The sequence below is a fragment of the Anopheles ziemanni genome, chromosome 3, assembly GCF_943734765.1.
Source record: "Anopheles ziemanni chromosome 3, idAnoZiCoDA_A2_x.2, whole genome shotgun sequence".
Taxonomy (NCBI): Eukaryota; Metazoa; Arthropoda; class Insecta; order Diptera; family Culicidae; genus Anopheles; species Anopheles ziemanni.
Window position 1 is genome coordinate 38051687 of NC_080706.1, and position 23061 is coordinate 38074747.

The 23061-nt window shown below is 45.4% G+C and overlaps 2 protein-coding genes across 2 annotated transcripts; one reads left to right on the forward strand and one right to left on the reverse strand.

Moving 5' to 3' along the window:
* The first annotated feature begins 16 nt into the window (after nucleotides 1-16).
* Nucleotides 17-22583, forward strand: LOC131288517 (transcription factor IIIB 90 kDa subunit). The gene is made up of 4 exons (XM_058317657.1): nucleotides 17-539; nucleotides 615-719; nucleotides 21043-22308; nucleotides 22405-22583. The coding sequence occupies exons 1-4, from the start codon at nucleotides 101-103 to the stop codon at nucleotides 22536-22538; spliced, it is 1944 nt and encodes a 647-aa protein (XP_058173640.1). The 5' UTR covers nucleotides 17-100; the 3' UTR covers nucleotides 22539-22583.
* Nucleotides 2863-11589, reverse strand: LOC131288516 (BTB/POZ domain-containing protein 6-B-like). The gene is made up of 5 exons (XM_058317656.1): nucleotides 11145-11589; nucleotides 7133-7576; nucleotides 6825-6972; nucleotides 6523-6739; nucleotides 2863-4121 (listed from the first exon to the last, which is right to left on the reverse strand). The coding sequence occupies exons 1-5, from the start codon at nucleotides 11587-11589 to the stop codon at nucleotides 2892-2894; spliced, it is 2484 nt and encodes an 827-aa protein (XP_058173639.1). The 3' UTR covers nucleotides 2863-2891.
* Nucleotides 22584-23061: the final 478 nt, after the last annotated feature.

Genomic DNA, 23061 nt, shown 5'->3' on the forward strand with positions numbered 1-23061 from the left:
TGGAAAAAGAAAAGTGGTTACTGGGAAAGTAATCAGCCGTGCGTGAATTGTCCACGACACCTCTTGGTTTGTGTTAGCAACCCAATAAGCAAACTCCAAAATGTCGTCCGGGCGGAAGTGCAATAATTGTGGAAGTGCCGATATCGAGGTGGACAATGCCCGCGGCGATGCGGTGTGTACGAATTGTGGATCGGTGCTGGAGGATAACATTATCGTGTCGGAGGTACAGTTCGAGGAAAATGCACATGGTGCGGCTAGTGCCGTCGGTCAGTTTGTGGCTTCCGATTCGCGCGGTGGTGCCACGGCGTACGGCAAGTTTCACGTCGGAACCGGGACGGAATCGCGTGAGGTCACGCTGCGAAAGGCACGCCATGGCATTACCCATCTGTGCAATCAGCTGCGGCTGAACAATCATTGCATCGATACGGCGTGCAATTTCTTTAAAATGGCCCTGATTCGGAACCTGACCCGTGGTCGCCGGAATACCCACATTTACGCTGCCTGCGTGTACATCACATGCCGCACGGAGGGTACATCACGTAAGTTCCGGGCCAGCATTTGTTAGAGCAGCTGTACACAAATGTGCGTACTGACTATATTGTTGTGCTTTGTAGATCTCCTCATCGACATAAGCGATGTGCTGCAAATATGTTGTTATGAACTTGGAAGGACCTACCTGAAGCTTTCACAATCACTGTGCATCAACATTCCTTCCATAGGTAAGTACATATGAATTTCAATTAAGTGTTACCACATCGCCTCTGTCCAAAACAGACTTTATGGGTTCGGTTCGGTGTCATTTCGGTGTCGGCAATTTTGTTGCGGAAAAGAACTTACATTTCATAAACCACCATCATTATGTCGCTTTCTTTTTGATGGATTTGGATATACCATATGGTCATCTGACGGTCAACGGTCTGACGGTTTGGGCCGTACTGAGTAATGGATGGTGGCCACAGATCCTTCACCCCAAAACGGGCAATTTTTCTGTAACCATTTCTGTGTATATAACGAGAAATGGCATGGAGCCACATCTTGGTGAAAAATAACATTTGACTTCGGGCTGTACCGTAGGTACGTACCTTATTGTCTTCTCAAAACCACCACTCCAAATTTGTACGATGGTGCAAACATTATTACGGTACTGGCCTTATCACACTGGTCCCCATTGGTGGCATTGACAAAGCCACTGTGCTGTCAAACGAGGGTGTGCTGGGGCAATGAGCTTTGTACCTCTTTGTTTCACTGTACCGCTCCGTCCCAGTGACCGCTTTTGGCTACACCTGGACGCAGGCCAGACTGCAGTTCAACGTGAGTTATGATTCATTGAAGCTTTTATCTTGTTTTGTAAGAAACCTTCTTCAGAAACATTTCTTTGCTCAAAACCAAACACCTCCCTTCCAATATTCATCTACAATAATTTATTCATTAATCATTCAAATTCAAAATATATTCATATGTGTGTATATTTATGTCTTTTCTCTGTCGATCATATTTACCGCCAGTCGTACCTTTACATTCTCTTCTTCGTTTTCTATTTTGAGTTGCTAATTTTTCAATTATTTCCCTGTTGCACATTGCACATTGTTTCGCTCTGGATAAGGACTCAGCGAAGGCCAACTTATACAAACATGTCAATTCATACACATCCAAATTTAAACTCAATAGGGTAATCCGTCTTGACGAATGGATCGGGTAACAGTAATTTTTTTTGTTTTGTCCGTAAATGCACAAATTCAACATAACCAACGTGGCTGGCGGGGGACGCAAGAATCCTTTTATAACAAAATATTCAAATTTACACGTAAAATAATATCAGTGCACTAACCCTAGCCCGGTGGCGCCGGCACGGTAAATTCAAATGATTCATGGCCGTTACATTGTAATCTTACTACATCGATCGTCATCTATCTGCACGTGTAGATTGTTTAGGATTTGCGATTTTTGCACTTTTGGTTCAACTTGTTCAGTATCATCATCATCACGTCTCACGCTGGCCTCCGTTACCCCAATGTTGCTTGCCGTTTCGTTTTCAAGAAGTTTCGGAACAGCCATTTCATCTGTGTGATTTTTGTTTATTATATTTGTTTGTTTAGTATCTTGCACCTAGTTTAGCTGTCGTACGCCTATCTTTTTATGTACGAGTCTCTTATCCCATCCATATAATCATCGCGTTCTCTTACACACTACAAAGGAAACCGTTTTCTTGTTCACACTCGTTCTCCAACGCACACGCGGGAAATTGATTCCGCGTTTGCTCATTTCTTCTACAAAATTCAAACTCTATATCTACTGTTTATGTTTATGCAAGATTTCGCTTCGTAGGCGATATAGCGTAAAATGAATGGCGGATGACAGTAGAAAAGGAAAGTAGAATAAAAAAAAAAAGAATAATTAAAACAGGACACCTCCGCCTTGGCCAGCGTATAATTCAAACCGGGCCGGTTCCATTGAACCAACTAAGATTAAGTCTTCTTGACGCGAATACACTTGTTGCTAATTTTGTAGCGATGAAAAAAAAAGAGGAATTAAAAAGGAAGACCTAAACCCACAAATTATACGAGCCATATTTTTGCTACTTATCCTTGTTTGACTAGCACTACTATTAGAACTAATGGTCTCAGAAGAATTGCCACTTTAATGAAACACATCTAACGGTTGATTTTGATCTGCCTAGTGCAGAGAAGAAAATGAATTACCATGGTAGTATTGTCCCCGGGATGGGAGCTGCTACTTATGTTTGTGTTTAAATGTGTACATATCGCTACGACTCTACGTAAAAAGGGTCGCCACTGATAAGAGAAAATATTATAGGAATAGACGTGCCTTCGTGCGAAAGAGGATTACGTTCCGCCGGTGTTAACTCCCATTCGCCAATAGTTCGCAAATATTCAGTCCGATGCGTCATTGTTGTTGGCCGACAGGGAACCGGCAGAAGCAGAGGCCGCACCTGTGACCGCTGGTTGAAGCCAGTTTGCCTGGCTGGCGGCGGTACCGTTAGATCCAGCGGAACTATTTTCACTTTCCCCACCATTCCCAAATGAGCCAGCGTTTGCGGAACCACCAGGGTTTGTAATGGTCGAGGCTGAACTGCCCGCTCCCATCAGCAGTAGGCCACCGTGGGTCGATGCGGTCGAAGACGATACATTTGTGCTGCCTCCAGCGCCGTTGCTTGTAACCTTTGCGTGGCTACCATTGCCATTGCCGGACGTATGGCCACTCTTGGCGCCGGCATGGTTATTGTTGATCGTATTGTTGCTCGCACTCGTGCTGATGCTGTTGTTGTTCTGCTGGCTAACACCCATCGGTCCGTAGAAGATAAGTTCCGGTATCTGGCCACCCTGGACGCCCGTGCCGTTCGTGCTCTCGGAGGAACACTGAAACTGGAACGTAACCGTACCGACGCACACCTCGCTCATACCCTCCTGGCCGAAGAAGCTCAGCTCGGTCCCGTCCAGTACGACCGACGCGGTGTAGAAGCATTCCGGCTCGATCTGGATCGGCGTCTCGAAGAACACTTGGAACGTGTTGCTCGAACCATCTGAGAAGAATTTGGTACTATTTTCCGCCAGCACCCGACCGAGCCGCTTCAGCTCGATCTTCACGTCGTAGTCGGCCGCCCCGGTCGACGAACCGTACAGCCCGAAACCGACGATAAAGATACGTTTGTCCACGGAGAACTGTATCGAATCGCAGCGACCCCGGTAGCGCCACTGGTTGCTGCGGTACGCGCAGGAGTAAAACCGATGGCACACCTGTGTCTTCAGACCGCACCGCGGCTGCACCGGGAACGTCAGCTTTGGTTTGTTTTTGGCGGTAAAGTTGAGGAAAATGTCGATTGTCTCCTGGTTGGTGAGGATGCCCAGCTGCGCCACCCGGTTGGCGAACTCTTCGAGCGTCATCGTCGGAATGCGAATCAGGTACAGGGCTTGGCCGAGCAGCTGGCGCTTGTTCGATGACGTTGGCTCGATGTCCATCTTAGTGCAGGCACCGTGTGCCCAGCTGAGGGCCGCTTCGAACAGGTGGATCTCCTTGCAGTTGAGCGTTTCACGCGCTAGGATCGTTTCGAACGTTTTCAGATCAATGTCGGCAAAACCTTCCGCCTTGATTGCCATTTCCGCCTGCGGAGTGAGAGCAAAAGGAAAAACGTTGGAGATGCGCACTGGGGTGGGGAGGAGGGAGTAGGTCATTGGAGGATGGGGGATAGCTTTTGGCTGCGAGATGTTAAAGGGTTCGGTGTTGGCACTGGAAACCATTCCCAATTCATAATGGACCATTATGGGGTGAAATCAATGATCACTAGATGAATTCCACAGCAAAGTCAAGATAGAAGAAAGCGTCAGGATTGGGGCATAAAAGTCAATGACAAAGATATCAAACTTGGCAAAGGATTTTGTATTAGCGGAAACTAATATCAACGGTAGAGAAAAAGGATTTTTCCGACCAGACACGACACGAACTAAGGATAATTAAAACTGCAATATTTTAGTTTTTCTTTTACAATCAATTCATTTTCATTTTCCTTCTTCGAGTTAGAAAACCTACGGTAAAATATAGGTACAGGGTTTTCTTTTGTCTCTTTTTTTCTGCGGTCTATGCTGTTTCTCCTTTCCCTTTAAAAGCGACGCCAATAACGATGAAAACTTGCTACACATTTATAAATTCGACTAATGGCCTTAATATAAGAGCTCCCTGACGGAAATGCCTCCTTACTTCGTTCTGTGCTTATTTGAATGATATGACCATTCGACTTATTCGGGACGCTGTAGGATCTGCTTTCTGGCTAGTTGAGCTGGTGTGTGCATTTTCCTATCGATTTTCATCTGCTCTGTGCTCGTGGGATGGTAATCTCGTTTATAACGAATCCCGTGGCAGAGTTACACTGGACCGCTTTTTCATGTTGCTCCTTCCTTCACTCATCGAATGATATGTTACAAAATCGGTTTTTAAAATACACTTGCCGTGGCAAACAATCAAATACTTTCACACACCACATACACACAGGCCACGGGAACATTAGAAACAAAACGGAACGGGGAGTACAAAACTAAACCTAAACACATCGAGACACAACACACTGACGGGGGAGGAAATCATAAGCGAGGATAAACCAATCAACAAATTAACATTCAGAGTTCGGTTCCTTTCATCGGTGATTTCAATCAAACCACGTTAAATAGAGATAATGCTTGTTGAGGGATTTGTTCTTCCTATGTATATGGTATAACAAAGCGTTTCCTTCTCCTTTTCTTCGTCTTATCCTCGAAACATTGCATCAAATCAGGGAAATGGGTCATTCAAAAAACTTAAAATATTGCAGTTTTACATTTTATAAGACAAATCTATTAATAAGCACCTGAAGCTAAGGGGTAAATGGTAAGACATATTGTTAAAAATATAGGTTGAAAATCGAACTCGCAGCCATCACTTGTTGCCAAACAATCGCAGCATAAAAACCAGGAAGGAACTGCAGAAGCAATGAATAGTTCGTTTCCAGATGTTTGAAACATATTTACCACAAATCAAATGTGTCATACCATTTTTAGTTACAGATTTAACATTAATCCATGGCCCGATATAGCTCTAATATTTCTCGTAAACACACTTCCTTACAATATGAAATGTCCAGATTAGCATGTTACTTTTAAGTATTTAAATTTTGCCGTCCTTTGAGCAATTTCTTTCCATCTCGAGTATGGCCATGTATTGAATGGTAGAGAGACACTTAAAGTACATCAATGCACATTTAGATTGAAGATGAAGGGTCACACATTATAGGCTGCCAAAAAGAACGTGACTGGCGTGAAAAAGTTCGGTATTGCACGTTTTAATTAAAATGTTTACTTTTTGGATATTTATTTTACTGAATAGGGGACTAAGTAATGATACGGAGAAAATGTATGGTTGGAAAAAGAAGTATTTTTCAGCCGGTCACGCCCTTGTTGAGCAGACGGTTTGCAGCTGTAGGTGGTTGCACATTGGGTTGGCATAATGGCAGTAGAAGGTAGAACACCCCGGGGAAGGTGCTGGATCATTTGAACGCTGCATGTTTTATGATTTGGCCTATCTACAGGCTCGTGTTCGCGTGACGCATTATCATCAGGCACAAACGAGTGTGATCTTTTAAAGCAACGATTTACCATCCAACCCGTTGTTATCGTCGACCCCCGAAGGGGTTAGGACGGTAAAACTAAGCGGGACCGTTCCACTGCTGCTGGTGGACATGGCGGCCGAGCCACCGGCAGAGGTCGAGCTGCCGGAACATTCGTCCTCTTCCGGCGACTCTACCACACCCAACCCATTGTTGTTCGTCGGTGACGAAGGCATGCTGCTGCTGCTACCACCAGCCAGCGAGCAGCCCCGCAAAGCGGCCGACAAAGCAACGTGGTTCCTATCAACTACGGGGCATCGGAAGCTAGCGCTACTGCTGTTACTACGGTTTCTAATGCTACTACTAATGGTGGATTTGGTGGTGGTGGTGGTGGTAGTGGTAGTGGCGGTGATAGTACTATCACGACATACCTGTGCGTCGATCACCTCCCAGCAGCGCTGCATCAGATCCGGTTCTTCGAACAGGCGCGACTGGCTGAGCAGCAAGCAGGCGTTCTTTGCGGTGAGACTAGTTTCCAGATAGTTGACGCACGCCCGGGCCAGATGGGGCACGATGTACTTCTTGGCGACGTACAGTGTCGCTAGCACGTTGTCGGCTTCGAGCTGAATTTCATCACAGTACAGATACCTGTGTGGTGTGAGATGAGGAGGAACATGCCAAGCATAAATTTAGGTTATCGTATTGGTCCCCATTTTGCGGTGTCAGGTCTTACTTGAGCAGCGTTAAAAAGGCCCCCGGTTCTACGTCCGGGACCTTGATCTCCTGCTTATTTTCGGCCAGCCCACCGTAGAACATGGCGTAGAAAACGGAGCTTCCCGTCGCTAGTACGTACTTGTGGGCCGGAATCGTTTGAACTTGCTCTGGAAAGTGACAACAAGGGAGAGGAAGATGAGAACGCAGAAGAAAAAAAAACAAATGGCAGAGAAAATATTCATGGACACAATTACGTAATCGACATCCTTGAACGGAAGCCAAGGGTGGGGGAATGATGATTATGATGATGATGGGAAGGCAACTTACCGTCGGACCCGACGATGAACCGGATGTCGGCCATCAGATCGTTGTTAAACATGGCGGCATTGCGTTCGCGCACGGTTGATTTGTTGGCCTGCCAGTTCGGATCGGCCGTATCGGCAGCGGTCGTACTGTTGATAACGCTGTGGCCGCCAAAACCGATTCCTCCACCGCTTGCGCCACCGGTACCACCGCCCGCACCGTTAATTCCGTTCGCAAGACAGAACGAGGTGGAACTGAGTGCACCGGGTGATGCGATCGTCGGCGATGATGGGGCACTGCTCGGTTGCGTCACCTGCATGTTCTCTAGCCGCACGTTCTGGTTGCCTGCATTGGCTGCCGCGGCGACACCAGCAGCAGCACCACCCGCAGTAGCTGCGGCAGCGGGACCACCACCGCTGGCACCAGCACTGATCTGATGGAACGGGGCCAACACATTGAACATCTCAACTGCAACGATGCGAAATATAAAACAGACACTTCATTTAGTACGGCACCATTATGATTAATCTCTTTGCTCCATCGTTCTCCCGCAAACCATCAACATTGGAAAGTGTACTGTAGGGCGAGAGAAGGATAATATCGAAGCAAGCGCTGCTGAACACTGCCTGTCTATCTGTCTGCCGCCCTCGGACCGTATATTATTGGCCCTTATTTGCGCATTCTGGCACACCACACCACCAATGGGGCGGCGATGACGTCACAATGCACCGCCTGGTGGTGATTAGCATAAAACTAGTGGAGTAGAAAAGGGCCGCACTGCATCCCAACACACACGTACATATGCGCGTATCACGCAATGCTGCTACATCGAGCTCTCGCTAATTCGGGAAAAAGTTCTGGGGGTCTTCGGGAGAGCATCCGAAGGCCCCCCCCACCCATTCCGCAAACATTCGTTTTGCTTTCCCTCTTCGCTTCGGTAAGGCTGGTATTTTTCCGGGCGTTTATCAATTATAATTGATTTTCCATCGCATCATCTGCGACGACTCCGCAGGCCATTCATTCGATCGATCGATGCCTGATGGTGTTCCCCGCACCAGCGTTCAAATAGAAACAACACAAATATGTCCTCAACAAACATCAAGCGAAGACAGACATGCACACACGAAACAATCACAAAACACTTAAAGGGAAATTCGCTTACTATTGTGGTACGGAAAGACGGAAAATATCTGCTCCTCATTTCGCTTCATTGGACGCTGAGAAATTTTTGCGTACAGGTTGGACATAGTCGTACCGCCCTGTTGTGTGTGTGTGCGCTTTTGTATTTTGTTCGGATTGTTCTTTTCCCTCGGGTATGTGGATGACCCGTATGCCGTCGCGGGCTGCTTTCGCGAAGATCCTATCTATCTCATCCACTGGGTATCCAACTAAAGTAGTCCCGGGGGCTGATGTAGTCCACTCGTTTGCTTCTCGACCGATTGCGACTGCTTTTCACAGTGGTTTGGCAAACTAAACGCACCCCCACAACGGAACGGAAGGATATTGCAACTACACTAGGATTCGGGGATGGGTGTTGTGAGCGAATGTGGGCAACTTTAGCGAAAAACGCACGGCTCCATCGTCATCATCACGCACGGTACAAAATACACCTCGCACATCAGACAGCCATCTTAGTTTTCTCGAATATCTGGAGAAGCAGCTCGCTACACCCAGTCCAACCCCGGATACTGCGATTGTTGTGCGTTTTGGAGCAGTGAAGGGAACTGTAGCTGTATGAGTCTAGTTACAAAAGCTAGGTACGGGTGTTGATTATCGAAACTAGGTCCACACAATGTTTATCCCTAAAACTATGTAATGTAATTTAAAAAATATCCGCGTTTTTACTGAAATGTTGGAAAAAATCTCCAACAGTTTGAGTATTTTTTATCGCTGTCCCTTAATCTCATACACCCATGTAGATTATTTTGCTCCAGCTACTTTTTCAAAGTAGGTAGGTACCGTCTCGTTACATCTCATTCAGTTACTTTCGAGACTCTCCAGATCTCAAAGAGAAACGCCGATGTGTGAGTGCAATGCATTTTGTTTACATCGCATGCAGGTGCTTACGAGGTGCGAGGAAAAATACTATTTTTCTTTACAAATAGCTGAAATTACGAGCATTGTAAACAATCCTTCCATTGATGTGAAGGTGAATGTTCAAAATGCAAGCCAACGAAAGAACATTGATTGTGAAGGAAAGATATAAAGAAGGATTGAACTTAAATTTGTCGGAAACTACCAATTTATTAATAACGTATTAGTCCTTCGGCCGATTTTAATGATTGACCCCTTAAATGAAAGGTATTTTCAAGGCAAACAACTTTGTCTACAAACTATGTTGTTATCTATGGGATTTTTGAAGAAATAAGCCATTCAAACACGCATCACATTGATAATTACCGGTTCGTTAGACAATCGCAGCTCCCTTTCGTTTGTGTTTGTGTGATGCTGAATTTTTCTCTTTGAAATGATTTTTAATTTGCGAGAGAGGTTTTGTTCCGCCGAGAGAAAAAGAAGACAAAGAGTGGAGGGACTTCTCAATATTTTTCTGTCGTTTGTCAGTTTTGATTTCTGTTTTGATTATCCTTCGTGACAACGCAACATATGATGACATTCAACAAAATGTGTACAGAGTTTTTGCACATAGAACGGTATCATTGAAACCTTCGCACCACATGTAACTATTCTCTGCCTTTTTGGTGAAATAACGCTTCTTTCTTCTGCACTAGCGTAAGATAAACCCGTCTGTCCTTTTTGTACATTTACGGTTAGATCTAAAAATGGCCAACATCTGGCCGCCGGCCAGTACAGTTCTTGTACCGTTGGTTTGTGTGCTCGAAAACGTGTTTTGGCAAATTAACGTTGTCAAACGACGAAAAAAATCTACGCTGAATGTAAAGGTTGAATCTGGAGCAGTACCTTGACCTTTCGCTACGCGGTTGGATCGGCGTGGCATCGGCCGATGAATAATTTATAGCCCGGTGTTGTTCAATGTCGCCAATGACGTTAATATATGCACTTTAAAACGTTCGTCACGTGCCCGTGAAATTTGCGTTTGTTTGGTAGATAAGGCTAATGGTTGCTCAAGCCAAATGCGGTTTATTTCAGTGTTAATCACTTCTGCAAGGATGTGTCGAAGGATGTATTACAAATATAATTTTCTTAAGTTTTTAGGTATGACAAAATATGATAAGATTTTTTGGGCCAATATTTTGAATTTTGTATATTGCAATTGGTATGAAAACTGAAATAATTACACCCTTTTTCATCAACTTCGTTCATCCTACGAGTGAGTAGAATATATGGATTAGAATTTGATCGTATCATGGCAATCGATTGAACGAGTCATTAAGCGTGGAAGAGGACAAACAAGCGCACCTCGGACAGGCACCGAACGATGGACTTTCGCAACCGCACACAAACAATTACGCTTATTATCCATAGCTTCACTATGCCGAAGGAAACATACTTGGTGTTACACTATAAGTACCAACTATCGATTTGGGTTTTATGTAATAACAAATGATTCAATATTCAGCATTTTCTTGTTTGATATTCGAAAATACCGAATGGAAATGTTCTTGATGAAGTTTTCAATTTGAAAAACAATCCACGTAGTTTTTGTCGTAAAATTAATAATGGGTAATTGGTTTGGACAAACCCGAGAAATTGTCATACTAACTAAAAAAATAATTTTTTTTTTCAATTTATATTATAGCACGAGTCACGGTTTGCTTGAAGCTAATTATGAATGCTAAAATTATGAAGCTAATTATAATATGTTTCACAAATTTTATCAAAATTGTTGTACCACAATATCTCTAGTGTTTAACGACCCTTTGAAGATTCTATTCACAGTGAGGTAGAACTACTTCTACAGGAAAGTATGGAACTCAACAATCGATTTCGTCATCGACTATCAGTAAATTATCCTTGTACACTGCACTTCAGCACATAAAACCATGACACCGGGGGAGGGCGTAAGCCGGCGGGAAAATAGAAAGTAATAGATTGGGTCACATAAAACCGCACTTACCGGGAATGCCGCCGTCACAGTTCTCCATCAGGTCGGCCAGCATTAGATTCTCGTAGTTTCGTTCACCGTACTCGACGACCGGATCGTACCGATTGACGTATCCTCGGGCGGCCACACGTCGTACCTTGCGACGACGCCGTACCGGCCCACCGGCTCGCTGCTGCCCCGCGAGCCCTTCCCCTGCATTCACCGGGCGCCCTTGAACTTCCCCCTCTTCCTCCTCCTCCTCCTCCTCCTCGTCGTCCTCGTCGTCGTTGGTTTTCACGCCGAGCCCCTGCAGCAGGATCTTCGCGCCCGAGTCCACCTTCTTCAGGTTGTCGACCAGATCGCAGTGGCTGAGTGTCGCGTACCAGGCCGTCGAGTAGCCCACGATCCAGTGCAGCACCTGGCGGCCGAAGTGATCGGCAAGTGAATCGTTCGGCACGGCTGCAATTGCGTCCACCATGGTGCAGTGCTCGTTACCTCTCTCTTTCTCTCTATATGTCCTCCCTTCTCACTTTCTCACCACGGCAAGTTCACGTGCGAAGGATCACGGTCCAAGTAAGGCTCTAGGTGGATGCGCACATCAAAACAGAGCACACTAGACGGGTGTGTTTACCTAAACACCATCCGTACCACCTTACCACCCGACACTAAGTGGACGCGGAAATCTTACGCAAAACCGAGACGAGAGTTCCGTAGACGGTTCACCGAGAAGCTTCCACACTTGGCTGCCCTTTGTCCCGGGCGCTGTGAAGTGATCTCGCTAGCCACCACCGATCGTTGCTTTCGCTGATTTGCACCGCACACTCACTTGAGCACGCACGATCACTTGACTGTCGCGTGTTAACGATGGCACAACGGTGGGAAATGGAAACAGTCGTGTCTCCGGACGGCACATTCGCACACATTCGCGACCCTTTCTGCTTATCACCGGCGACTGCGGAGATGCAACTCATGCAAACGACAATGTAGTGACAGCAGCATCACGTCTGGCATCACTGAACTGCTTCCGTTTGCACCTTGCTCTGGTAGGTATTACCGGACAGACGGGGGGAGCACTTGGTAGAGTTTTTTAATCTGTAAAGAGAGTGAAAGGGTGGAGTAAAAATGTTAACAAATAGTAATTAAACACCGTAGCGAATGTGTCAACAAAAGACAACACGTTTGATTGAATGAATAAACGATCGGTATTCGTGATCGTAAGCGATCACATTGACCCCATTAAGGGTCTCGACTTCGCAGGTTCACGCACTTGACACACAACACGAAAGGTACTAAATCGGAGTCGGGAAGAAATATAAACAGGAAAACGAGAAGGAAACGGAAAGTGACAGTGGCAGGAGCAGTGTGCCATGGGAAAGCAAAACAACACCTGCACCTACTTGTTGTTACGACAGTCGCCGGCTGTGACCGATTGGACACTGCCGGCGGATCCCGGTAAACTCACACACTGTGTGCGCTTGCGTTAATGCCCATGTATCGTGTTGGAAGTGGTCCTTTCCTCCTTCCCCTCTCCCGTCCCCGTCTCCATCGGCCGGCAAGCCTGCAACGCAGCTGAATTTGCAAGCTGACAATGAATAAGTAATGGCCGCGGTCGCGAACTGGGACGGGTGGGGGTTTGGGGGTCAATTCTGCCGCGCGACCACTAATGGAGCTCAATTTGACCTGGTTTCGTTGCGGAACGGGGTGGAATTGGTTCTCCCCCCCTCCCCTCCTCCACGCCACTGGTCAGAGTCCGCTCCAGGGTGGTGTCCTGGTTGGTGTCCTGTCCCCCGTTATCGTCGACCCGCGGGGTGTGGGAAACAAAACACACAGGGATGTGTGGTGGTCGTTGTAGGTGCTGCTGCACTTGCGAGTCGCGGCGCACACGAGAGACCAGCTATAAACGATTGCTAATAATCAATTGGGCCCCGCGAGGGGTGGGGAAAAGGCGTGAGGTGTCTTGGTGGTAAGACGAACCGAGTCAGCACACGACAATAATAAACCGTGCTCCGTCCGTCGTCCCTTCCGAGCGTCGATGATTGATAAAACCGCGAATGCCGGGGTGCCAAGCGCTGGAGACGACGATGGGCCACGATAATACACTGTTTGTTTCGTTTGTTAGGTTTTTTTCCCCGTCGCTCGGCTCGTTTGTGTATCGTTTGCGCCTCAGGATGGTGCATTGTTTGGTGTGTGTTGCCTTAAGTAGACGGTCTGAATTCCAGCTTGTTGACCTCTGGCCAGGCGCGAGATATCGCCGCAGTGCCTTCTATTCGAACGCTACGAATGCGCCTTATCCGATAAGGCGTAGATAAGGAGGGGTTTCGGTTGTGCGTTAAAATTAACTTCTGACTGCCACTGTGGCTTGACTGTCAAGCTGCTAAGGGGGCAATACCGCCTGCGTTGCCAAACGTTTTCAAATAAAGATTGCAGGTCTGCTGAGATTTGGTAGCGAAGCCCTTTATCAAAGCTGGCTCGCTACTCACCGAATTGGATGTAATTTTCTATGAAAGAAGCGTCGACTAGCAGTGAAAGTTCTTGATGGTATTTTTTCCCCTCCTTGTTTAAGATAGAAATAATCGGTTATGAAACAAATGTCGAGTGATCAAAGTATTTCTTTGTAAGATTCTTTGAAATATAGAGAAAATTGGAAAAATAATGAAAATTTATAAAATTCTTAACGTGACTTAATTTTCTCGTACAACCCGCTTGAGTAACACAGTTCAGTTTACGAATGATGCATAAGATACGTTGAAAACATAAAACGGGGAATTTCAATATTACAACAAAAATACTTTATGGGGGGAGGGTTAGAGAAAACAGGCATGGAATGAAATTAAGGGTAATAATAATATTTAGATGAATATTGACAAATTCTTTTTTAACTATGAAAACATGAATTTATTTTTTAAATATTTATATTTCAAAAACAATAAGAGAAATAGCAATTATTGAACATAAAGTGCGCACATATTGTACAACTGAAAGCAATATATCTATGCATCATTTTTTAATCGTCACCCGTGGCACTTAGCTATTGTGGGAGTAAAAGTTGGTCTTCCCTTTTTAGTGATAGGATGGAAATGGAAGTAAGATAGACGGGAACACTTGTTTGACCACGTCTTATTAACCATTCGTCCCATAGAAATAAAGCGACCTTGACCAAATGACGAACGGTCCAAGCGTTTAAGTAAATGTAGAACATAATCTTGTGTTTCTAAACAAAGAGCATTTTATCTCTTTCTGTTTTTCTTTTTCAGCATAACAATTTATCTTTGTCCAGTTGTTATCGATAGTATTGTGACGGTTATTATTGGAATTGTAAACGTTACCGAGCGTCACGATGTTTGAAGAACCTCCGAGATCATCTCTGATCAGGTACGAGTTTGCTCTGCGAGTTTATAAAGTTCACGGCTGTTCAAACTCCTAATCAAACATCATCGTACACAGAGCGTTTGGTCGAGTGTTTGCGTTTGTATTTACTATGTATCCTAGCCACGATACTTCCTCCTTCCGGATGCATCGACCTCTAAATGGAAAACATACACTCGCTTGCGTGTACGAGCGATCGAGAGTACCTTCGAGAAGCACAAACCGGTTGCAAACCAGCCGCTGAAAACCAGAATGTGCACCATTCAGGGAGAGCGTGGGGGTTTATATGTTGCAAGATTAATAGTGTGCCAGTACACCAAACGGTCGATAGACACTGTCCGTGGTGGGAGAGAGGAGGGTAGTGGAAATCTCCAACATTAATGTTCGCAACCTAACCGGCATTATTATGCAACGTGTGAGCAAGCGAGGGGACAATTGCAAACAACATCGTTGTCCGTTGCGCAACCCGTCTCCTAATGCGCGTCCCCTAACATTGCACTGCACCGGAGAGCGATGTCGATCGGTGCAGGAGGGTGCGCTGGATCGAGCGTTCAGTTTTCAGGCTGCACATCACTTTCTCCTTCGCTACGCTACTATTCCTGCGAGATTCACTTTCGATCTAAGACTGGAAAGAAAATTAAGGAGCGGCGGTCTGGGGTGTGTATCATGGCGTTCGATTTGGTTTCAATCCGTTTTCTTCTCCGGCGTGGTATCGGCGTCTCTTCTAACACCGTCCTATTTGCTCTTGGCAGAGCTTATTTGAAACAAATTGTCCCCAATCGGCAGTTGGCGCCGTAGCCTTTCGGCCTTACCCGCATGTGCTCCTTTTTACTCTCGGTAAACATTGTTGGGCTGCCTGCCAACGGGGAGACCTTTTTCGAGGCGAAAACCATTGCCTGGTTCAATACCTGCGGTTGTTTAACGATGACACTCGGTGCACATACGGGGGACCACCCTCCCGGGGCACGAATGGTATTGTCACGCAATAGGCGTAATAGCTGGCGGTTCACCAAATGTCGGTTATGACGCAAAGCGTGTTGGTGGTACTTTGCGTACGCACTTGCATTTGATGCGTCGGAGTAGGGAACGACAGGTACCACATACCTAAGTAACCGCTACTATGGTTTATAACATTTTTTACACCGCACGTTCCTTACGCCTTTCGAAAGGGATGATCGTTTGTACTCGATCGTGGCACATTTTTTTCACTTTTGCTCCTCCCTTACTCCTAGGTGTTTGAAATGCACCGGCACGGAAATCGTATTGCATAATCCACTCCTCTTACCGTGTCTGTAACTATCCGTGCGTGACCTGAGCGTGTCTCATTCCCTTCGCGTGTAGGAGGAGATAAGAATCCCGCTGCACGTTTTGTGGCATTTGATTTGTGAAAAACAATCTTGCATTCAGTACCTCGAACTGAAAAAAAGAAAATTGGTTCATGATAGTCTCAAGACGTGACGTTTTTAACAACTTCAAAATCCAATAACGAAAAACGAAAAAATTCAAAATCCAATCTTTGTAATAAAATCTGATATTTAAACAACAATACAGTTAAAACCTACGTAAAATATTTATTCAGTGTTTAAGTTCAATCAAATGGACACCGGAATAAATATATAATTATGTTGAAACTCTAAATTAATTTACTAATTTTAATACCTATACATAAAAACAATAAATCCTCTGCGCATGATTTTTAAATTATTTACAAGCAACCTTAGAATAGGTGAATAAATTATCAGTGTAAAATGGAAATTTTCCAATTCTCACATATCAATATTTGCTTGGAAAATTACGCTAATAAAACCCAACCTTTTTGGCGTTGACGTGGGTTTTTCAAGGTCGGAGCTCGCACTATCAATCATTCGACATTTTGTCTCCGTTTTGCTTCTGATTCACACAACCGGTCTTTTCTACGACTTAATCAGACGATGATTTGAAAGTAAGTTAGGGGCCAAAAGGGAGCAAAAACGTGATCTCGTTTGTTTAAAGTAACAGTAAAACTGTGTCAACATAGCTTGGCTGCCAAAAGTTAATCACTATGCCGGTTCTCTGGTTGAAAATGTGATCGAACCGAAGCAATCCAAAGCCCGTCTTGTCACTGCCACTATCTGACCTTTTCGGTCGCGGACTGCTGACTTTGACTTGGCAACTGCACAGCGCAAGGTTGCACCCGCAAGCGTCACTACCAGCGGCGGCATTCCGATCTCAACGCGGGCCTCACGAGATACACGCGAACTGAAAATTATGTTTTTTGGATAAACAAAAAAACTAAAACCTCGATGAACCGTTAAGGGGCAGCATTGCAGAGGGTAGCATTTATAAGGCAAAAAACAAAAAAAAACTTATCTTGTCGCCTCCTTACGAGCCCCGAAGGACGAGCTGTCGGCGGCGCGGACGAAAGTAGTTAAAGACAAAACAAAAACAACTACGAAAAATGCGTCTGAAGGTCTCTCTCCGCTAGGCCTCTGTCCACAGCGCGTGGTTGTGGGGTATTGATGTGAAATTAAATTCTTGCCCCAGTGGTTCGATGAGTGCCCACACGGCGTACCGTTGCAGTGTAGCGATTCATCGTGGAGAGCACACGCACAAAGTGCTCTTCGTAAGGAGGGGGTTCGTCGCTTGTTGAAGTTCTTTGTTTGTGAACGAGAAAGAAGTTGTGGCGCCGTGTTGTGTAGATGGCAGCTAGCCGACTCCAACCCATCTGGGATTTTGAAATACTTTCTGGTATAGATAGTTCTTCGAAAATAAAGTAAAATAGATATGTAAGTGTGTAGCATATGAGTGTAGCACAACTTAAATTTTAAACTATTGGGAAAATTGTCGAGGTGATTAATATATTTTCATCTTATAATTCGATGAAAATGTTCTCTTCTCATCTGAACTGACCTAGCACAACTTTTATCTTAAAAAAGTGGCAAAAGTGTTTTGTACGGATTGCAATCCATTCTCTTTCCTCCTCGCCTCGCCCCCAACCCTACGATCGGTGGTTGTTTACGTTCCCTTTCGATGCACAAAAAGGCCAACCAAGAACCAAGTCGACGGCGAACGTGCATTCGAGAGCAAGAACGCATTATGTCACAGCGCAAAACCGGAATCCAAAGAATCGTCTCGAAGCACGCCCTCGTTTTGCCGGTAAAATTGTCCCCACGCGGTGCACCGAGACTGTTCGCGAGCCTTTTTCTTCACCCCCGTTGCTTTGGCGATGGCCACGAGCTCCAATGACACAGTTACAGTATGGCGAGAAACAAAACCAATCTCACCTTCGCAGCAAGAACTAAGCCGCAGAACGTAAACCATTCCTTTGCTGGGTCACTACCCTTGATTCGCGCCATAAGTTGTGCCTTCGCGTACCAATTCCGTCAACGATTCTGTCAATGATGGCTATAAATTTACCGCCATTTGCCTTCACACTAACGTGCGGTGCAGATTTCCACAGTTTGCCTTTTTTCCCCTTATTGAAACGATTCACGATGGACTCGCGATCGGGGATCGCATGCGATCTGCGAGAGGATGGGAGGATGAATGATTTTTCGGTGGCATCCACAGGAGAATAAAAAAAACTACCATGAACGAAAACCGGTCTACGTCTCGCAACATCACCACCGTACCCTGCACTACCCTTTGCCACTAGGCCGAGCGCGGGGTCACACTTGACTACGGTTTTTGGGGATCGCTTTTTTTTGGCTACTACCTTCTTATTTCACGGTCAGCTGTTTGCCTTTTTTTTAACACGATCGACTTGATCTCGACTTTTTTATGTCCGTTTGTTTCGTGCATAACTTTGGGGCTGGTGTTTTTGCGCGTTCACCACATTTGGCTGGCGTCACGTTTTGAAGGTCTTCTGCATACCGGACGACGGACTTGCCCGGGTAGCCGGAGGACAGTGGTCAGCTCTTGGGAAAGGGGTGGAGGGAAGGATGAGAGGGAGGAGAAGATCGAAACGATCCGGTTCCTTTTGCGTTGGTTTATGGGAGTGCCTTTTTTCTTCCGTTTTCAAAATTGGGTAATACTGGGCCCGCAGAATGCATGGCGATGGTTGTTATATTTATTTTTCAAACGCTTCCGGTGGCAATTCGTGAGTTCAATGAAGCAATACAAAACAATCTGCACCTTACCATGTGTCGCATTATTAAGCTGTCATTCTCCGAAGCGTGGGCAACTAAATTTTGCGCATGGAATCGTGCATTAAACTTTCCAAAATTATTTAAGCTATTGGGTTCCTAAAAATGTTTTCCAATTTAAACATTCCCGTTGAAGCGTTAACAAAAATGGTTTGAACGTTATAATACCCCTGCCAAACCGAATCGGTCGAATTGAGATCTAACAGCAAAGAGACTGTACGGACACGTCTATATTACCGTAATAAATTGATGACTCGTTCGTCTGATAAGTTTCAGGACTACGCAATTTATGCTCATTTCAACTGGCACTGACATTGTTTAAGATCTAAAAACCTCACGGAACAACATAATTCTACAAGCACATCAAACAAAAACACATTCCTTAAATTAAACGCTTTGCGTTATTCTAGTTCGTCTTTTTTCGATGATTTTACATTGTTCTATAATCGGCATGGTGTTGAAAGGTCCGCGTGGTCTCTGTAAACACTTTATACTCACCCAACTTTATTTTTTTCGTGACGCTGACGCCCTTTTTCCTGCTGTTCTAAACGATGAGTTAAGCTTGTTGATCTGGCAAACACATTTTAAGGCGCCGTCCACTCTCACTGAATCGCGTGCGTTCGCTTGGGATGGACGGTGGAACGCTACTGACGGTCCGTCGTCGTTGCTGGCGCAGCCCGTAGCCACCGCTGCTTCAAACGACAAACAACAGCAAGCCGGTCGACCTACAGCTGCCCGGTGCCTATGGGCTGGCGACGGCGTTTTGCATCCCCTACTACTCGCGAAGCCCCGCGAACACAAACACAATCGCGATCATTTCGCCGCGTTCGTTTGTCGCTGGCTTGCGATACTTTGCTCTCGACGAGCAGTTGGTTGTTGTTGAATTGGTCTCTTATGGATGAAGCGGTTTTTCTTGGGCGTAGAGGAGCTTCACTGAGAGCAACAGTGCCTTTATTTTGCACCCCCACCCTCGGAGATCGTAATGGTATTGAGAACTAAAGGGGTGGGGGGGGGGGGGGGGAGGGGGGGGAGAGGCAGTGCATACGATGCTTGATGTTGCAACCGCAGCGGTTGCATTCAATTGCATGTGCTTTCGGTACTCGTACCCACGTGCACCATCGATCGAAGGTTAGGTGTGGAAAAGTATTGAAATATTCCGCCCGAATCGACAACGATCCTGCATGATGCGGTGTTGCGTCCGGTTGATTGATACAGCCTCGATCGGATGTTTGCTACACTTCGGCGAGCGCCAGGTGTATCTTAGATTTGATTTTTAATTTCTGTTTTTCCGACCATGGGGTTTCGTTTTTTTTCTCTGGCCCTGGCCGAAGCGATACATGTATTTGTTGTCGTTTATAAATTAACGGTAACCCTGAAAGGAGGCAAAATTAAGCATTAAACATCCGACCGCGTGAGGACGGATGCTTCGCAACGTTTTTGAGCGTTAGTGTGTGACGAATTTGGAGCTGTGACGAAACGCACGGTGTGGGAGGAAAACAAGAATTTGATTAATCAAACTCCAACATTGCTTTCTTATCTTTCATCTACATAACTCTAGGTGACTTTTGCACCGGAACCAACGATGTGTCGATTGTTGAATGAAAAGCACTCCCCACCAAAGCTGAATAACTCCATACGTTATGCTGGGAAAAAATAGTGCAAAAGAAAAGCAGGAACTAGTTTAAAATGCAGCAGAAAAGTGCATCATAGCACGAAAACTAGTCAGTCACTTTCCGGTTCGATGTATGAGTATTGGGGCAATTTCTGCACGCTGCGTTTAGGAAACGATGGGAAGAAACTACCGGTCGCTTTTACTTTCTTCCCTTTTTTGTTGGAAGTTTTTGTTCCGTTTGAGTGTTTTTTTCGTTGGTTTTCTTTGGCTTCTTTCCTGACGTAATTTTAATGTTATTTTTGCTGTATTTTCAATTAATTTTGTTTGTCTTAATCATGTATGCCGGTATCAAGTTAGTCAACTGCTACAGAAAAACACATAAAATGTAAAATATATGATTTCCATAAATAATTAGTTGTTGTTAATTCCAGTTGTCAATACATCAGGCAAGTCATCAATACTAGACTACGGATTCGCAAAGCGAGTGTACTAGAAATTATTGACTTTTATTCGCAAAGTTTAAACTAACACACATTTTTTCCTTGTGTTTGTAACTATGCTAACTGCAAGTAAAATATGTCGTCGGTGGTTATTTTTTCAAAATGTAATTACATAAAATACAAATGTAATAATAGGAATAGAATGCTTCTACAGATTGTATGATGTGGAGGTTAATTACTTTTCCTATGTAATTAAGATGTTTCCACACAATAATCTTTGTTCTACCAATGAATCTCTACACATAGTTTAATTAAACGGAATCGTTGGGTCTGATTTAGATTGCATTTGCTACTACCGGTACTAACTGAAGTTTTACTCGTTTTTTTAGATCCCTGCATCTACATCATGCGATACGCGAACAAACTGGAATTCAAAGAGAAAACCCATGAAGTCTCGATGACAGCGCAACGGTTGGTGCAGCGGATGAAAAAGGATTCCATACACTCCGGTAGGCGACCGTCGGGCCTTTGTGGGGCCGCCCTACTGCTTGCCGCCCGAATGCATGACTTCAGCCGAACGCCGAACGATATCGTACGGATCGTGAAAATCCACGAGTCTACGCTGCGCAAACGCTTGTTCGAGTTCGGCGAGACGCCGAGCAGTGCGCTGACCGTGGACGAGTTTATGGCGGTCGATCTCGAGGCGGAACAGGATCCACCGGCATTCAAGGCCGCTCGCAAGAAGGACAAAGAGCGCCTGCTGAAGCTGGAGGAGCAGACGACCGAGTTTAACCAGCTGCAGGCTGAAATAGACGCAGCCCTCGATCGGGCGATAAATCGCAATACCAAAAAGCGTTTGGCCGGGGTGGACTTTGACGAGCTGCATGAGACGAATAAGTTTATCGAAGAGTCTACGATGGACGTGATAAGCACCTGTCTAGGCGATGCGGCGGAAAACAACAGCGTCGAAATACCGGAAAGCAAACCGCAGCTACTGGAGGGAATTAAACCGGACCTGAAGGCGATCTGCGCTCAGGGTCGTGGGCCGGAATCGGAAGAACCGGTGGCAGGGGATGGAGTGCTGATAACGGAAGATTTAGATGACGATGAAATCGATGGTTACATAATGACCGAGGAGGAAGCAAACACGAAGAACGTCCTGTGGCAGAAGCTGAACGAGGAGTATCTCAGGGATGTCAAGATAAAGGAGGAACGGCTTGCGAAGGAGCGGGAAGAGGGTAAACCGGAGAAGAAGAAACGTCGTACAGCAAAGAAGAAACATATCGGTCCATCGCCTTCGGCCCGCGAGGCCATCGAAAAGATACTGCAGGAGAAGAAGATATCCACTAAGATTAACTACGACATTCTGAAGACGCTGACCGACGACACGGTGGCCATGCCATCCGCCTCGGAAGCTGCCGTTGGCGTCGAACAGCCGGAAGCAAGTGAAATCGATCTTCTTTCCAGGGTACGCCCGAAAGCAGAAAAGTTCGTCACCAGTGCTGGGGGAACCGACGGAGTCGTTGGCAGCTCGAAACCGACACCCAACTTTGGAGCTTCTTCAAGAAGGAAACACCTTGCCCCAGCTACCCTACCGGTGGTTTCGTCAGCCAGTGGGGGTGTGGAGGTCGAAGAAACAATTAAAATCAAAACCGGTAACCATTTGTTGGTGGCATTAACATCGACCTTTAACTTATGCTTCGGTCTCCGTTGCACACGATAAGCTGACTGATTGATCTTTGTACTTGCAGATGGAATGGACGATTACGATGACGAGGCGGATGCAGAACCGGAACCCGAGCCAGAACCGGAACACAAATCGCTCGCAGATATGTTAAACACGGGCGAAGATGATGATTACTACGGATATGATGACGAATATTAGGCTATTATTTTGATACCCACTGGTGTATATTAGTATTTAGAATGTTTAAATCGGCCCATGAGCGCCGGAGCTCACCACCTCGACGACGTGGGTTAGAGTCCTAACCGAGACCGGACCCACCCATGTACGAGTGGACTGACTATCAACGTTACACATAGGGAAAAATTCTCGTAAGCCCTTAACCTGTCCGTTATGACAGGTATGATCAACACGGTCGTTATGCCAAGAAGAAGAATAATGGTAAAAATGACTCTCTCATAGTACATTATCATTAGAAATAATCCAAATATACTAGGGTGCGATAGAATCATCCAGTGAAGCGTCTAATAAATAGTGAAAGGAAATAGTTATCGTACGTTAACCCCTTCACAGTCCTGCCAAGTTGAAAAAAGGGATGAAATTTTTTTACATTTTTTTACTTGCATTTTTGCATATTTTTTGGTCCAGAACCGAAGAAAAAATGATATTTTCCTAATTTTGTTGGGATTTTATTGATTAAATGATGATCAGTTTGTACAGTGAC

Bases quoted from the DNA above. Each gene is read 5' to 3' on its own strand.
- LOC131288517 (XM_058317657.1), top strand. From the start codon at position 101: ATGTCGTCCGGGCGGAAGTGCAATAATTGTGGAAGTGCCGATATCGAG. The intron at 540-614 runs GTAAGTTCCGGG...TGTGCTTTGTAG, and splicing joins CCGCACGGAGGGTACATCAC to ATCTCCTCATCGACATAAGC. The intron at 720-21,042 runs GTAAGTACATAT...TCGTTTTTTTAG, and splicing joins CATCAACATTCCTTCCATAG to ATCCCTGCATCTACATCATG.
- LOC131288516 (XM_058317656.1), bottom strand. From the start codon at position 11,589: ATGGTGGACGCAATTGCAGCCGTGCCGAACGATTCACTTGCCGATCAC. The intron at 7,577-11,144 runs GTAAGTGCGGTT...GCATCGTTGCAG, and splicing joins CTGTGACGGCGGCATTCCCG to TTGAGATGTTCAATGTGTTG. The intron at 6,973-7,132 runs GTAAGTTGCCTT...GTCACTTTCCAG, and splicing joins GTTCATCGTCGGGTCCGACG to AGCAAGTTCAAACGATTCCG.